Here is a 16,363-nt window from a genome sequence, read left to right as displayed (position 1 = left end):
GGAGTGTTAATACATATGCACATGAAAAGGGTGCATTTATTGGAAAATAATTGTAAGGCACTTTCTCCAACCTAGATTCTGTTTGAGCACACACAAATTCAGACACAACAGCTGTTGTTGACTGTTCATTGTTGTCAGAGGTTTGCAGTAAGTTCACCACTAGTGGCGAAAAGCAACCAAAAATTTATGGTAAACGTTTTTTTGTTTTTTTTTTGTTGCTAATTTGCTGCAAATTACCCTCAACTTAGTTGCAAATAAATAGTTTTTTCAACTGATAATGCTGGAGCATTGTTGAGAAGTAACTAACTTAAACTTAACATAGCTTAGTTGTTTCCAAAATATTGCAACTTTTTTGATGAGCTACTTTTTTTAAGCAAGATGAGGTGTTGTGTGACAAATGCTACATCTCTGTTTTTATGTCATTTTGTTTGCGCTGTGCATACAGTTTTTCATCCTAATGAACTGAACCAATATTCAAACACACTCTCCTACAATGTCCTCTGTCGCATATGTTGCACTGGTGGAAAAGAAGCTGGATACTTTTTTTAGTAACTTGTAGCATAGCTACCACGTTTTTAAAAGAGAAGCTTGAGTGTAGTTTAGCTCCTTCAAATAATGAATAGCCTGTAGCTTAAAAAACTACAATTTCAATGGAGCTTTAGCTAAAATGGAAATTGTTCACTAAATATTTTGTGTCCATATTTAGCAAGAGTTATTGTTTTCTATTGTTATATAATTTTTTAACAATGTAATTCATTATACGAATTTCTGGAAATAAAGTTGAATTTTACTGTAACTGCATCAGACACCTCAAATATTTTTGTGGGGTGTTTTTTTCTGGTTTGGCCGAGCTTATAAAATGCATTACATTTCAGCAGCTTTATAGCAATAAAAAGATTAGAAAAGTTTACTGTGCTTTAGATGTGATTTCTACAACTGGCTGAAAAGCTCTGGCTGAAAACCTATAGGGCTATAGTATGCTTTACTACCAAGGTTTTAATAATTGTACAATGAGTATTGATTGCTGATGGACAAATACATTTATTAAAGGGGAATTGTGTCATTTCTGTAACATTAACAATAATAACAAATATGTAAATATTGCAAAAGTATGTATAATAAATAATACCATTGGTCAGATAAGCAGATGACCCCCTCCCAAACACACACCATTGGTTGAGCCAGTGTTGCTTTGTCTGGCTGGATGCTCAAACAAAACAAATGACCATCTAGTATATGCATTTTCAAAGTGTAGTGTCATCCAAAATGAAACACTAAACGGAAGTATTCGCTGATAGAAGTGACATTTCAAACACATGCAATGTATTGCTGCTAGCTTTAGCATGTTAGTAGACTCAGTTCAACACTTACAGTGGTAAGAAAAAGTATGTGAACCCTTTGGAATTACTTGCATTTATGCATACATTTGTCTTAAAATCTGGTTTACAATATGTTACAATAATGAACAAGCACAATCTGTTGTAACTATTAACACATAAATTATTGTATTGTTCTTGTACATATTGAATACATTTATTTAAACATTTAAACAGTGTAGGTTGAAAAAGGAATGTGAACCCCTAGGCTAATGATGTAAACAAAAGTTAATTACAGTTAGGAGTTGGCAAACCTGGCATCCAATTAATGAAAAGAGATTGGAGGTGTGGGTTGGAGCTACTTTTTCACAAAAAAGAGATCTCAGAAGACCGATGATCAAGAATTGTTGCTTTGCATAAAGCTGAAAGGGTTACAAAGTTGTCTCGAAGAGCTTAAATATTAATCTGTACACAGTTAGACAAATTGTCCCTAGAAGTGGCCATCCAGCGAAGATGACTCAAAGGGCACACAGCAGAATGCTCAGTGAGGTAAAAAACAACCGTAGAGTGACAGCTAAAGACTTGCAGGAATCATTGGAACTGGTTAACATCTCTGTTCATGAGTCTACTGTACGGAAAACATTAAACAGGCATGGTGTCCATAGCAGGACACCACAAAGGTCGCCACTACTCCACAATGCTACTGGGAAATTCTAGTCTTGTGGACTGATGAAACTAAGGTTGAATTGTTTGGGAAGAACATGCAACACTACATATGGCATAAAAAGGGCACTGCATACCAACATAAAACGTCATCCAAGCGGTGGTGTATGGTGGAGGGAGCATCATGACTTGGGGCTGCCTTGCTACTTCAGGGCCTGGACCGCTTGCCATCATCGAGGGAAAAACAAATTCCCAAGTTTATTAAGATATCCTACAGGATAATGTCAGGGTTCTGTGTGCCAGCTAAAGCCCAGTAGATGTTGGGTGATGCAGCAGGACAATGACCCAAAACATCAAAGTAAATCCACTACAGAATGGTTTAAAAAAAAAAAAAAAAAGAATAATGAAAATCCACCTTTTGGAGTGTCCCAGTCAAAGCCCAGACCTTAACCCAATAGAAATGCTGTGGAATGACCTCAAGAGAGCCGTTCACACCAGACATCCTAACAATATGGCTTAGCTGAAGCAGTTCTATAAGCACTGTGAATGTTTAATGGGATGCATTCAGTAAAGACATGAAAGATTATAATTGTGTGTGTGTTGTTTAAGCACATTGTGTTTGTCTATACTTGTGACTTTGATGAAGATGAGATCAAAGTTTATGACCATATTAATGCAGAAAGCCAGCTTATTCCAAAGGGTTCACATAATTTTTCTTTCCATTGTAAATATAAAACAATACATTTCACATATTCACACAGCTTGGCGTGATGGAACTCTCATTTGTAAGGTGCTGTCTTCATAGAAGTTTCACTAGTTTCCACATTTACCATTAATTACAATTGTTTTATCACGCCAGCATTGCGGCCATTCAACCATGCCCTTTCCACTATATAGAGCAAGCCATGACCTCTAAATGCAGGAAGTGCCAAATATTCCACACTCGTTTTTTTTTCTTAAGTACATCATCCAGGTACTCGTAATACACTTCTTTTTCTTGCATTTTCAATGCGAACACACTACTCGCACTACTTACACTACAAAATGGCATGGAATAATGCAGAAGTATGTGATTTGGGACATACCCAATGTTTTGAAAATGAGTTTACACTATTTGAGGGAATCATCCTATGAATGGCTCACTTTTAGTCTTTACATATTAAGCTGGGTTAGGAGAAAGTATTTCAACATTGTAAAAATTACCAGTGGTGGAAAGAGTACTGATTTTTTTTTCTTAAGTAAAAGTACTGCTACTGAAGAAATAATTCACTTGAGTACAAGTAGAAGTACTGAGAAATATTATGACTCAAGTAAGAGTAAATAAGTACTTTTCTGAAAAACTACTCAAGTAATTATGTTACAAGTTCTATTATTACAGTACATACGCTTCCATTTTTAGAACACACACACAAAAAAAAAAATCTTGAAAGAAATTGATGCTTCCTTTCACCAAGGATGCATTAAATTGATAAAAAATACTGTCAAAATCATTAATGGCAAATTATTATTACGGTTTGAAATAATTGTTTTAAGTGATATTTTTTCAATTTTTTCTTTACCTGTGATGGCAAACATATACTGTGTCACTTATTCCAAAGCATTCAAAAGTGCTAATTTGGTACTCAAGAAAATGTTCTTATTATTAGAAACATTTAAAATGGTTGCGCTACCATGCGGAAATCACAACACAGTGGGTTTTTTACCCAATTTGCTGAGGTATTGAGTTCTTACAATTTCTTTTACACTTGTTTTAAAAATATACAAAAAGAAACACATTACTCCTGAAATTCTATTTTCTCCTAAAGTCTATTGTTTTAGAGAGATGAAGGCTATTCCGCATTACTGTTTTGAAAAAAAAATAATCTCTAACCAGGATAGAGAGGGAAGATGCACAACAAAAAGACAAGTAAATCACAGTCTCTAGTTTGAGAAACAGACTTTTCACAGGTCCTAAACTAGCAGCTTCTAAATGCCAAAGACCTGCATTGCTGCAAGAGGATTCTTGGACAAACAGAACATTTTAAGAATACAACATTTATTAAAATAGAATTAGCCATTTGTAACATTCTAAATGTCTCTAAATTGTCTCTAAACTACATAATGTGCATTGCGACTGAAACACATTCCTATATCGGGTATATTCTCATTCACGTATTTTGGCTATTAAGTTAACATACTGTACAAAACTAAAAAACGAATACTAAGGAGGATATTTAACCTCTATGATATTGCAGCAATTATCCAGATATGAAATGAGATTATTAAGCAAACTGTTATCAACTCCTACATGCCAACTGAATAAAATAAGGCAAAAATAAGCATTTCACAGTGATTAGTGAGAGATATGATTGATTCAAACTCTAAAAGTGGTTGTTCTGTATATGTATTATTTTATTAAAGATGTAATAATAAATTCTTAATTAACATTATGGTTATTTAACATATTGAGATATTATTATTAAGTAAATTGTAGCATTTGATTACATTATGTTTTGTGATTTCTCATGTCTTCTTTATATAACACTTTTGGCCGCTAGCGTGTGAGGCTTTTCTGCAGCATAGGGCAGAGAAGTACAGTACAGCACTGTGAGCGAAAGTAATACCCGCTAGGACAGTTTATTTTGAACAAGAGGAGTGAACGGTTACGGAAATTAAAGCAGGAGCACAATACCGAACTGATGTGGATTGATAGAAGCAGAGAGCCCTTTTTTTCCCCAGAGACGGCAGGAAAAAAAATTATTTTCAGTGAAAAGTCAAAAGAATTTTGCAATGTGATATAAAACTATATCAGATATTATTAATAAAACACGGAACTTGTTGCACAGGCATTTTTTTGCCTCCATATCTTGAATTTCGGGGATATTTTTGTTCATTTCGGTGGTATTTTTGCCCCGAGTCCCCGTTAATTTCTGACACTATTGGCATTGTATCTTTCTAAGGTATTTCAAAGTTTGTTTTAGACATATAGTAGCAAGTAAACAGGATATTCCCATATATATGTCAAACTACATTGTGTTAATGTTTGACACAGTTAAAACATTGCCTATCTTAAAAACAAGTGAAGTTTGATCAGTGTTTAAATGTGTCCTTTCCAGAATAAAATGAAATATGCAGAAAATCTCCATATTACAGTTCTTGTTTAGTGACAGGGCAGAAAGTCGGCGGCAATTTATGAGAGCTGCTGTGCCCTGCGGGTTTCTGTTGTGCTGTGCACAGCGCGTTTTAGTTTAGTAACAGATTTAGCACTTATAACTTTCTTCTTCCCCAAAATTCAGAAATATTATGTCTTTTTTTTTTGTACTTTGTAATTGTGGTGAAAAATATTTTTTTGCGAATTTGAATACTTCATTTTTAATCAACTCAAGTAAAAGTATTATAATTTATTAATACTAAAAAAGTAGAAAAATTGGTAGTTGTAACTCGTTACTTTCCATCACTGAAAATTACACAAATCAAATTTAATTTGTATACATTACCAAAAAGTCAAGACATGAAAATGTATTGGATTTTTTTTTTTAATTGTTGATGTCTGAAGAACCAGTTTTGTTCATTGTTGATATTAAAATTAAATATAGTAAAATTGTACTAAAAGAAAATATGACAGCATGTATCAGAGTTTAAAACAGCATGGCAGCAGCAGAAATCTAAGTGAGATTTTTAAATAAAGTTTGACCCTCACACACAAATGGCTCCCCCTGTGTGCTCTGAGCTACTAATTCATCATAAACACACTTGGCCAGCTGGGAAATCCCTCCTGAAGAGCAACACTGGCCTCAATATATAACCTGCACAGTCCAAAAATGACCACACACACAAGCACAAGCAAAACAAATCCAGCAATAGCTTTTACAAATAAATATGATATTTTACTGTTTACAGGAGCTAGGCAAAAATGTGTTCTGCTTAGAAATATACTTGAAAATGCAGTTTCTATGGTTCATCTTACCAATGTCATGTTTAGGGTTGGGAACCGAGAACTGGTTCTTGTTCAGAACCAGTTCCATTCTTTAAAAAATACCAGAATCGTATGATCTTTGTGATTTCGGTTCTGTTAACGGTTCTCCAGCGTGCAATTTTCCGCCGATGTGGCTGGAACACCGTCCTCAAGTACTCTGACAGTGTTTCCAGCAGCGCATCTCTGACTCTACAGCGTAAAAACACAGTTCTTCAGTGTATTTAATTCCCAATGGAACGAGTCTTGAGCCGGCTCTTTTTATTGCGAGAAACATATGTGCTTTCGGTACAGTTCGATTCCCAAAATAATTATTAAAAGGAGCCAGTTCTTTTGAATCAACAGCGCAAAACATATGGTGCTTCCGGTATAGTCCGATCCCGAATGAACCATTCTAATGAGCCGGTTCTTTTGAATCTACTGTGCAAAACATACAGTGCTTCCAGTATACAAGTAATCTTATACTGATGTGCAAGTTATGAATGTCCAACTCAAAGTTAAATAAGAACTGTTGAAGTCTCACAAGCTGAAGTACAACATTAGGCTACAAAACACAGTCTAAACTCTCTCTGGAACTGTTACTGTTTATTTAATGATGACCTGTGTCTCTATTAAATCAAGCAGTGCAGTTACTGACTTATAAAATAATAAATGAATTAATGAAATATGCCTTCACATTTCATATTGGTTTAGATTTCTTTCAAATAGAGTAAGGATCTATTATTGGATTGTATTTATGTCTCTAAAAAGTCTGCAAACACACCTTTTACAAGAACTGTATTACATTTATTTCAGATTTTTTTATACCTGCTCTGTACAAATCTGAAATTATCTCATTATTTGGTAACAGACAGCAGAAGGTAGTAAATGCAATTAGAATTGCATTTCACATTTCTAAATAATTCTTTTTTTTTTTAAAAGTACTAAAAGAATGACTGGAATCGTTACTGGAACTGTTAAGGAACCAGAATCGTTAAGAGGAATCAGAAATGTAAAATTTCTTACGATTCCCAACCCTAGTCATGTTGTAAAGTCATGCCCTTACACTGCCCCACAACTGCAGATTTTTTTTTTATCAATATAATATACCATGCATCATGCATACTACCATTCAGTTTTAAATGATAGATTTGAAACCATAGACATGCTGCATTTTATTTTGCATAAGCTCTGCATGCTGAGCATATAAACCCTGCGAGAGTCTCTGCAGCACAGCATGGAGGAGCAACATGTCAAGCAAAATGCAGGAAGATAATATTTATATCTCTAGAAAAACTAGTAGTGTGTGTGTGTTTATTTTAATGAATGCCAGAGGGAAAAGAATGAAAAGGGTGAGAAGATGGAGTGAAAGAGTTAAAGTCTACGTGAAACCACATTTGCAACCCATTTTACTTTGAAACAGGATATTCAATAACAAAAAAAAAAAAAAAAAAAAAAGAAAATGTAGAGTGGGACTTAATTTTATCCATCCTGAAAAGTGAGCATTCCATACCAGAATGCAGCGAAACCTGAATGTGACCAACAGACCATCTGATGGCAACCTAGGTGACAGCCTACTTCGCCTATGCCTAGAAATGGCCCTGGAAACATACATTAAAAGGAAAGTTCACCTAAAAATTTAAATGATGTCATAATTTACTTACCCTCATGTTGCTCCAAACCCATATGACACAAAAGGGGATGTCAGGCAGAATGTTAGGGACCCACAACCTTAGTCAAAATCAGTATGGAATTCAATTTTCCATTAAGAGGCAATATTTGCCCCCTGGTTTGATTTTCAGAAGCATTTTATACCTTTAAAGGGCCATTTTTTTCATAAAAATAATGAACACAAATTCTCAAATAAAAAAACCTTATATAGGTTTTTAATCACTATACCTTTTATTGTATTTTAAATAGTTTTTTGCCATTAAATAGCCATGGAAGCTACAGTAGCTTGGCATACATTTTTTTTTTTTTTTAAACATACATTCAATCAACATTAACAACAACATAAATGTCAATAATACAGTATAGTAATTCATTATAAGCATTTTTTTGCTACCATATTTTGAATTTCAGGGGCATTTTTGGCACTTTAAGTGGCATTTTTGCCCTGAGCCCCCCTTTATTTCTGACCCTGGTCACAATTCACTTTCATTGCATCATTTTTTGCATTTTGAATAGTGAATGAGGCTGTCATCTGCTTTTGTGTTCTAATGAATAAAGTCATACTGGTTTGCCACTACATGAGGGTAAGTAAATGGCCACAGATCTTTCATTTTCCCTTTAAGAAAGTAAACAGGGTCAATGTTGATTCCATGTTGACTTAAAGAAAGACAGATAGAGAGAGAGAGAGAGACAAGGAAAGAGAAACAGAGAAAGACAGAAAGAAAATGAAAAAAGAGAAAAAGAATGACAGCATACTAAAAAGAGGGAAAGATAGACATGCCTTCTGGCTGAAGATAAGGGCCACAGCTGTGTTTGGAGTGGTATTTTTAAACGCATCAATGCTGCTCCAATCCCCGCACCGCGTCTGACCTATTTATAGCCCGAGCTGGCCATTGTTCTATTTCTGTCACCTGTGGGCCACGCTCTTGTTGATTCACATGCAAATCAGTCTCCTCCTCTCAGCGAGCAACCTGATGGAAAAAGAGAAGGAGAGAAAAAGAAAAGAATGCAGAAGGTACAACTCTTCAGCCGGAGAGAAGACCCCAACCACATTGGAGTAAAAAAAAACTGTTTGTGAGAGGGAGGATGGAAAACGGTGAATCTGACACATTGGAGAAAAAATAACAAGCAGTTTTGTCAAGACAAGAGGAAGGCAGAGAGACTCTCCTGCTGATTCTCAGAGCCACTTAGGTGTTGACTGGAGAAGAAGTGAACAGGAGAGAGGAGGAGAGCAGGGGAGGAGTGAAGCTTTTAGTGTTAGTGAGGGAGAGCTCTGTTACTCTACGTGTGTTGCTTGTGAAGAGGAGGAGGAGGAGGAGGAGGAGGAGGAGGAGGAGGAGGAGGAGGAGGAAGCAGGGGCGAATGTTCCTGGGCTCTTGAGAGAGAGAGAGAGAGAGAGAGAGAGAGAGAGAGAGAGAGAGAGAGAGAACAGAGACAGAGAGAGAAGAGGAGGGAACAAGCTGACAGCAATACAGGAAGAGCTGGGCTGCCAGGCGATGTGCTGTTAACTGAAGTACTAATGCTCCAGACCATTTACGAGGCCGACTCTTGTTTCTTTGCAGACGGCATCGGCAAACACTGGCTGCCTCTGACCCTTCACGACGCCGATATGCACAACGTGAACAACTCAGGTGACTCTTCTTTATCTCTTTTCTGTTTTCCATTGCTTTCTGTACCATTATAAGAAGGATCTCATCCTAAACTAGTGACAACATCATCAAAAGAGTTTATTAGATGCAAGGCTGCCAGATCAAGTGCAAAAGTGTATTTACACCAATCTGGTATGTGAACTATAAAGTGTTTTTTGTGGATGTCTGCTCTTTATGTCTCTGTTGAGAAAGTTTTATGGAGAGCAGCATTCTGTTGATGTCTATTAGTGTGTTTAACCTTACATCACCAAACTAAAAAAGGGTGGCTTGAGGTACGTGCAATTATCCTGTCATAGACGTCATTTTGGCAAGGCTGCCAACAGTAATGGAGCGCAGGTTATTATGGACATAAAAACAGAATGAAGAACATAGACTCCGGCGTGTACAGGATGTTATGTGTCTTTAGCCTTTAATTCAGGGAGAGGAAACATCTTGACAGAAACATTTTGTCAACATGAAAGGCACTTTACTTTTAATATTTGCCAAAGACAATGAAGCGTTCTATTTTTGACCTGACACTTTTTGCAGAGTGCTCGTGGCTGACATCACCAAGAGAGGACGTGTTTGCTTTATTGTCTAAATTCTGAGCATGACTCATTTTTGCTCTTTACTGTTGTTTTTGACTTGCGGTTGGTGCCAGAAAGATGCTGTCACAACCTCTGACCAGTTTAGCATCGCTAGAACGTAGTGTTCTGGGAAATCCATGATATGAAAGTTTCTTTTTTTGTTCTGTCGAGGGTAAGGGATGGGGGGGGGGGGGGGGGGGGGAGGAAGTGGATGTATAATAAGAAAACAGTTGGGAGTCATTTCTGTTCCTGAAAGAAGGGTGGAGAAGATTGCTTCACTTTTGACTTTTTCTTTTTTGCACTAAAACGCCTTATCATAACTGAAGCGCAGCAGATTGTCTGCATAGATTTCAGCTTCATTGCGACATAAATTCAAGTTTGCTCTATTTTTTTACTCTATCAGCACTTACAAATCAGTACACACACAGCATCTATGTACATGGGATAACCCAGACTGATCTCATGAAAATTACGTGACTGTTGCAACATTTTTGCAGAATGATATTACGTGGTTCCTTACATGTATTGCAGCAGTTCCTAGGTGAAATGCCCACTGTGTGGCGCAAAAAGCGAGTGACATTTTCCCCCAAATAAATGAGGTTTTTAAGGATAATGCTCTATCGAATTTTAGATAAACAAAATCTACATCCCTACCCTAAACCTAACCGAATGTGTCATAAAAAGCAAATGTGAGATGAAAAACAAATGAGGTTTTTAAGGTTAATGCTCTAATGAGTTTTGTGACATAAAAACAAATGCAATTACTAAAGCAACCACGTCTTTTGTGGTGATTATATGACACTTTCGATTCACCTGTCTACTCGTGTGCTCAAGAACTCTGGTCCTTTGCTTTGCAAGTGCAACACTATCAGTTGAGTTATCGCGCAATTTGATTGCACTCAAACAAGCTTGTAAATGTTCTTGGTAATGTAAAGCGTATCACCTTACATATTATGCGCTATGCCATATTATAGCACTGTGTGAGGAACAGGGCAAAAAGTAAGTGTTTACTAACTGATAATCTGCCATTTTACTCATGATTTGTGTGAAAAGGAAGTGTTTGTTTCACCAGGAAACTGCTGCGATACGTACTATGAGCCGCGTAAAAATCATTAAGCAAAAATGTAGGTCCAGTAACGTGATTCTATGAGAATTGGCATAAAACAATCCCGCTCTTCTAAATATAGTTTTAGCCCTCATTTATATAGCTACTACGCACAAAGACTGAGCTGTCTCTTTCAATAAGTCTTAGCAGACTGGAGCAACCTGTTATGGAGCTAAGTCCAAACATCCAGGGCAGTAGGACACCCCATTCTGCACAGCATCCCATGAAATGACCTTAGAATATGAGTAAAACTCCTCCCCCCTGATACAGAGCGATTCAATTAATGTTCATCTGTCTAGTGAAAGTCCTGTACAGGCATGCATGGCATTATACAGAAGTATGTGGTTAAACAACAGCCATCTGAGTGACGCAGGCTTGCAGGCCTGTTGCTCGCTCTGTGGGTCAGCTATTCTTAGTATGTTATTTTCAGCTTATAGCATTAGAGTGCTAAGATTAGCCACCGTAGCGCTCTGCTATCACACCATCCCCACACACTCTTAATATAATCATACACTGGAAAAGATATTAACAGAGTTTTGTCATTCGACATCATATGATATGTGATCAGGTTTCACATCTGTTATTGTTAATGAAAGTGTGCTTATTAAAAATATCCCTGTTTCTTCTTTCCCATTGAATTCCTGCCATTTTAATGGGAACACCACAGCAGCAAAATTTGATGCATGGAAGTTTCTGCTCATGTGAAATAGTTCTCACAACACTGACTGTGATTTTTTGACTGTGTGATCACAAAGATGAGCTACAATTAATTTGTTGTCTTAGCTAAGGTAAATAGGTTAGGTTAAGTATTTCTTAAGAGTGCAGATGTGAGGATGTAATCTATAACTGATGTCAAAGCACTAACAGAGCACAAGGAATCAGCTCTTTGTATCAAAGCATTGTGTTTGAAAAAATATAATCAGAGTCAAGGCAGACATCTGTGCGCAATGCTGCCATTTGAAGATGTGTATCGTTGTGCTATTGTGCAGTGACTGTCTGTGTAAAAAGCCATTGAAGACAGTCTTCAAATGCACATGAGGAGGCTAAATGTTGTACTGAATGAGCAAAAAGTATTGAATGAACAGATGATTCAATTATCTCCTTAGCCTCACCAGTTTGTGATCACCATTTTTTGACATGTTTCTAAATAAAATAAATGGTTTGTGTACTGTCTTGTTGCTTTATTTTGTAGACTTTAAAGGAAAGCACCCAGACTCCCAGACCTTTAATTATATAAAAAAATAGCTTTATATTTTGTATATGGCAAATAATGTGATAAGAGATCATGTGTATAAAGTAGAGAAAATTCAACCTTTTGTTGGGCTGATATTGTGGACGGAATATTCTTTTGGCAACAAAATGAATGTAACAACTCTCTATCTGATGTTTAATGTCAGGGCTATGAGTACACTTACAGTATAAGATGAAAAAAAGGCTTTTTTTAAATACTTGTAAAAAAAAAATCACATTTCAAAGGAAACACTTCATATCAATCAATAATTTTTAAATGTTTACCAAATCTTTTTTTTGCTAACACTTTACAATAAGGTTTTATACATTAACATTAGTAAATGCATTAGATGTCATACACTAACAAAGAAGTTTTATTTAGTATTTACAGCATTTATTAATATAGATTAATGTTAATTTATCTATATTCTTTACTGTTAGTTCATATTATTCATAATGCATTTACTAATGCTAACATATACAACTTTTAATGTAAAAATGTATAGCCTATGTATAAATTAACATTAACCTACTATAGATTAATAAATGCAATAAAAGTATTGCTCATCATTAGTTTATAGGTTAGTTCATTTGTTAACTATTGTGTTAACTAATATTAACAGAACCGTATTGTAAAGTGTTACCCTAAAAAAATATCTACTGTATTTTAAAAGTATTTTTATTTTTTAATCATTACTATTCCACATCATGTTCTGCAACAACACCCCTGAAATCTACTTACAGTACACCTTTTCCAGTATTACAAAATGACTGGCCCCTTATAGGTAGGTGTGAGTGTTATAATCTGGATTCCTCCTGCTGTGAGCAATAAAGTGCCACTTAAAAATACAGCAGCATTTCCTGCTTTAGACACACCTGCACCGCAGCATATGCAGCCAAAAAAAAAAAATCATCATTCTGTTTCTGCTAAGAAACACCAAATCACCCCCTAAACAAAAAGCCTGTGAGTGACAACAGAGGTTAAAAAAATATAATTAAATTTAAATGTGCCAGAGGCTAATTTAGGGCCACCTGATTATTTTGCGGCTTGTTATCTGTACGGCATATGAACTATATGCAGGCAAAACACACTGTGGGAAAAGTTAATGTATGCAGGCTTTGAATTATACTAAAATATGAGAATATTTATGAAGTTTTCCACAGAACATGAAAAAATGTCATGGACCTTGTAATTTGAATATTTTGTTGTAAAGCTCTACGTGCATTTTAAGTGACAGAAAAATGAATACATGTTTTATAGAAAAGGTAGCAAATTATTGTGTAAGTATAAAATGGTTCCAAGAAAGACAAGCATCTATACATAGACAGTTATTTAAGAGTCTAATATAGTACCTTTTCACTTAGCTGTGTGTGGCTAGATGTAGCTCTACAAACTCACTAATTTTATCATCTCTGTATTCAGAGGTAATGAGAGGCATCAGTCTATGAGAGATGCATTGCTCGAGGGATTATGGGAAATGTAGTAGAGCAGATGAGTCACCATATCCCCCTGTGGCTGGCATTGGAGAAGGGGAACTGTTTGGGCACAGGGCAGGAGGCTTGTCATCCCTTGCTGCTAAAAATAAAGCAGGTTGCTTTCGGTTATCTTGTGCTTACCGATTTGCAGTGCAACATCTGCACCACAATTCTCTCCATTCGAAGGTCTCATAAGTGAAACCACATAGACTAAGAACACAGTTTGCTAAGAAGGTGCATAAAACCAAGGGCTGGACGATATATCAAAAATTCACAACGAATCTGAAATTATTTTGACTGAAATAAAATTAAGCAACTTTGTGAATTTTCCAGTGATTTCAATGCATTTTTTTCAAGTTTCCTAAAGACTGTGCATTAGACTAGTTTTGCAATCCTTGCAAGTATGTGAGCATTTAGTCAGAGGTGTAATAATAGCTACTCATTTATTTTAATAGTGACTCTTAATTAAATTTGGCATGACAAACATTGCATTTTCAGTAATGAAACCAGCCTGATCTCATGAAAATGATGTGACTGTGGTGACATTTTTGCAAAATGAAATTCCTTGGTCCATCCCAATCTTTTAGATGAGCACATATGTGGATGTGTGTTTGCACACAAACTCCTGTTGAGTGCTCTTTGGTGCATTGTCATTCCATGTACAATCTTTCAAGATCTACTAATTATATTATGTTGTGTTTGGTCTCATTTGAATCGGGATAATCTGCTGTAAATTACCATATGTCAATGACTATGTTATATGTATTTTTCAGGAAGTAATAAGGAAACACGTGACAAAAAGACACTCCTGTTTATTATACAGTATTTATGTGTGTCAGTGGGAATTTCATGCAGTAATACTCACTGCAGTTTGGCCTCTGAGTAAAACAAATTTGCTCATTGCATTTTACTAATTGAGACATTTCCAAAAATATGTAACACATGATTATGTAATCTTTTTTATGTTTTTATCAACTCTGAATATAATTGTTGAGATAACAAATTTGCAAATTATAAGAACAAAACAATTTGTCAGCAAATTAAAAATAATTATTTAAAAACTGGTAGGACCAGCTATATGCATTGTAAAGTCCAGATTCTAAGCTTAAAAATGATCAAGCAAGTAGTTATTAATTTATTACATATTTATTATAATTTTAAATTTTTTCTGCAGGGAGTGCCACTAGCTCAGTATGAGCTCAGTTCAGTGAATCCTTCTATCGAGAAAAAATTGAAATATGTTCAAAAAAAGTAAAAAACCTATGAAGAAGCTTCTAAACATTAAAATGTATCCCCTCACAAGTCATGCTCTATAGTAAAAGTGTTTAGATGTCATAATATAGCATTGTGTGAGGAACAGGTCAAAAAGAAAGTGTTTGTGAACTGAGAAAAGTGTAAAAAGTAAATAAAAGTCTTGTTTTAGCACATCTAGTGTTAATTTCACCAGGATACTGCCGTGATACATATTTTTTATGTAACAAACCATGTAAAAATTATTTGCAAAAGTGAAGGTATAGTAACACATTTCTATGAGACCAGGATGGAATAATGGCTGATTGGTTGAAATGTTGAGCGAATAGGCTATATACAGTAAATCTTGAAGTATATAAATATTGCCAAATTAGCTTTTTCGCCCAGCCCTAATAAAACTTGCATAAAAGGTGCATAAAACACATGAAGTGTTTGTGGTGGTGTTAAGGAGTGGGGGCAGGCAGCCCAATAGCTTACATAAATTTGTCAGCGTGCTCTAAATTTTTGCCAAAATTCAAATTACCAGATGGCTCCACACGATTGACAGTCTTTCACACATTCCCTATATTAAGAGTGTGCTCAGAAACACAGTTATATTTAGCCCAGTTACTGTTGGTTTGAGATTCTCTTTTAGGCTCAACTGGCATTTGTAGTACATCAACAGCTCTTCTTGGCTTCATTACATGCATGTTCTCAAGCAGGCATAAGGCCAAAACATCAGGTGCAAGTGTATTTTTTCTCATAACAATGATCTGATGCTGACGTTAGGTGAAGCAAAAATGGACTGCATCCCACTACGGTCTCAACAAGTGCCTTGTAATTAAAAGTAGTGACAGGACTGACAAAAAATAAGTCATTGAGGTTCCATAGCATCACACGTTGAGATCTAGCCTGTTGCTCCATTAACTGAACAATGGATTGTGAAAGCACAATGGACCGAATCTATTTAAAAACCATGACGTCATTGGATCTAATACATCTAATACAAGTCTAATGATTGACATTTGAGGACATCAAAGCCTACATTTCCAGCAATGTGTTTTGTGTCTTAATGACGTCACAGTCAGTAATAGGGTTAAAGTGTGGATGTGAGGCTTATATGTGAACCGCATAGATGCTAACAGATGAGTAGGGAGGTTTGAGTGGCTTGACCTGATGTTTCATTTCAGAGAGCTCGGTTAAATGGTTAGATCAAAGTGTAAACCTTTAATGATGGCAGCGGGGAGGGAAACATAAGATAAATGAGGTATCACTGTGGCAAGCGTTCCAAGCCAGCAGGTGTTTCTGAGGCTATTTTTAGCTCCATTAGGGCAGTGAGCCCAATGCCTGTGACTCATTGTTGAAGCTCATTGGCTGACTCCATGAGTGCTGTACGAATACAGGCTGCTCTTTGTAAAGTGCTCTCTCAAGTCAGAATTAATACTCCCCCCGTCATTTTGGGATGCTTAGGGTCATCTATTTGCCTAACTACAGAGAGCTGCTGCTGTCACTTCAAACCCGGCTAC

The 16,363-nt window shown here is 36.0% G+C and overlaps 2 protein-coding genes across 2 annotated transcripts in view; both read left to right on the top strand.

The window, feature by feature from the left end:
• Positions 1 to 16,363, top strand: part of abcb5 (ATP-binding cassette, sub-family B (MDR/TAP), member 5) — a 236,690-nt gene that overhangs the window by 13,658 nt on the left and 206,669 nt on the right. The window lies entirely within an intron of this gene.
• Positions 9,003 to 16,363, top strand: part of hdac9b (histone deacetylase 9b) — a 34,870-nt gene continuing 27,509 nt past the window's right edge. The window contains exon 1 of the mRNA XM_051720459.1: positions 9,003 to 9,212. Coding sequence (XP_051576419.1) covers positions 9,101 to 9,212 — 112 coding nt within the window. The 5' untranslated portion in view covers positions 9,003 to 9,100. The remainder of the gene's footprint in view (positions 9,213 to 16,363) is intronic.

The sequence above is a fragment of the Myxocyprinus asiaticus genome, chromosome 16 (genome assembly GCF_019703515.2).
Source record: "Myxocyprinus asiaticus isolate MX2 ecotype Aquarium Trade chromosome 16, UBuf_Myxa_2, whole genome shotgun sequence".
Taxonomy (NCBI): Eukaryota; Metazoa; Chordata; class Actinopteri; order Cypriniformes; family Catostomidae; genus Myxocyprinus; species Myxocyprinus asiaticus.
The sequence above is the reverse complement of the archived record's forward strand: the minus strand, read 5'-3'. Positions and strand labels throughout refer to the sequence as shown.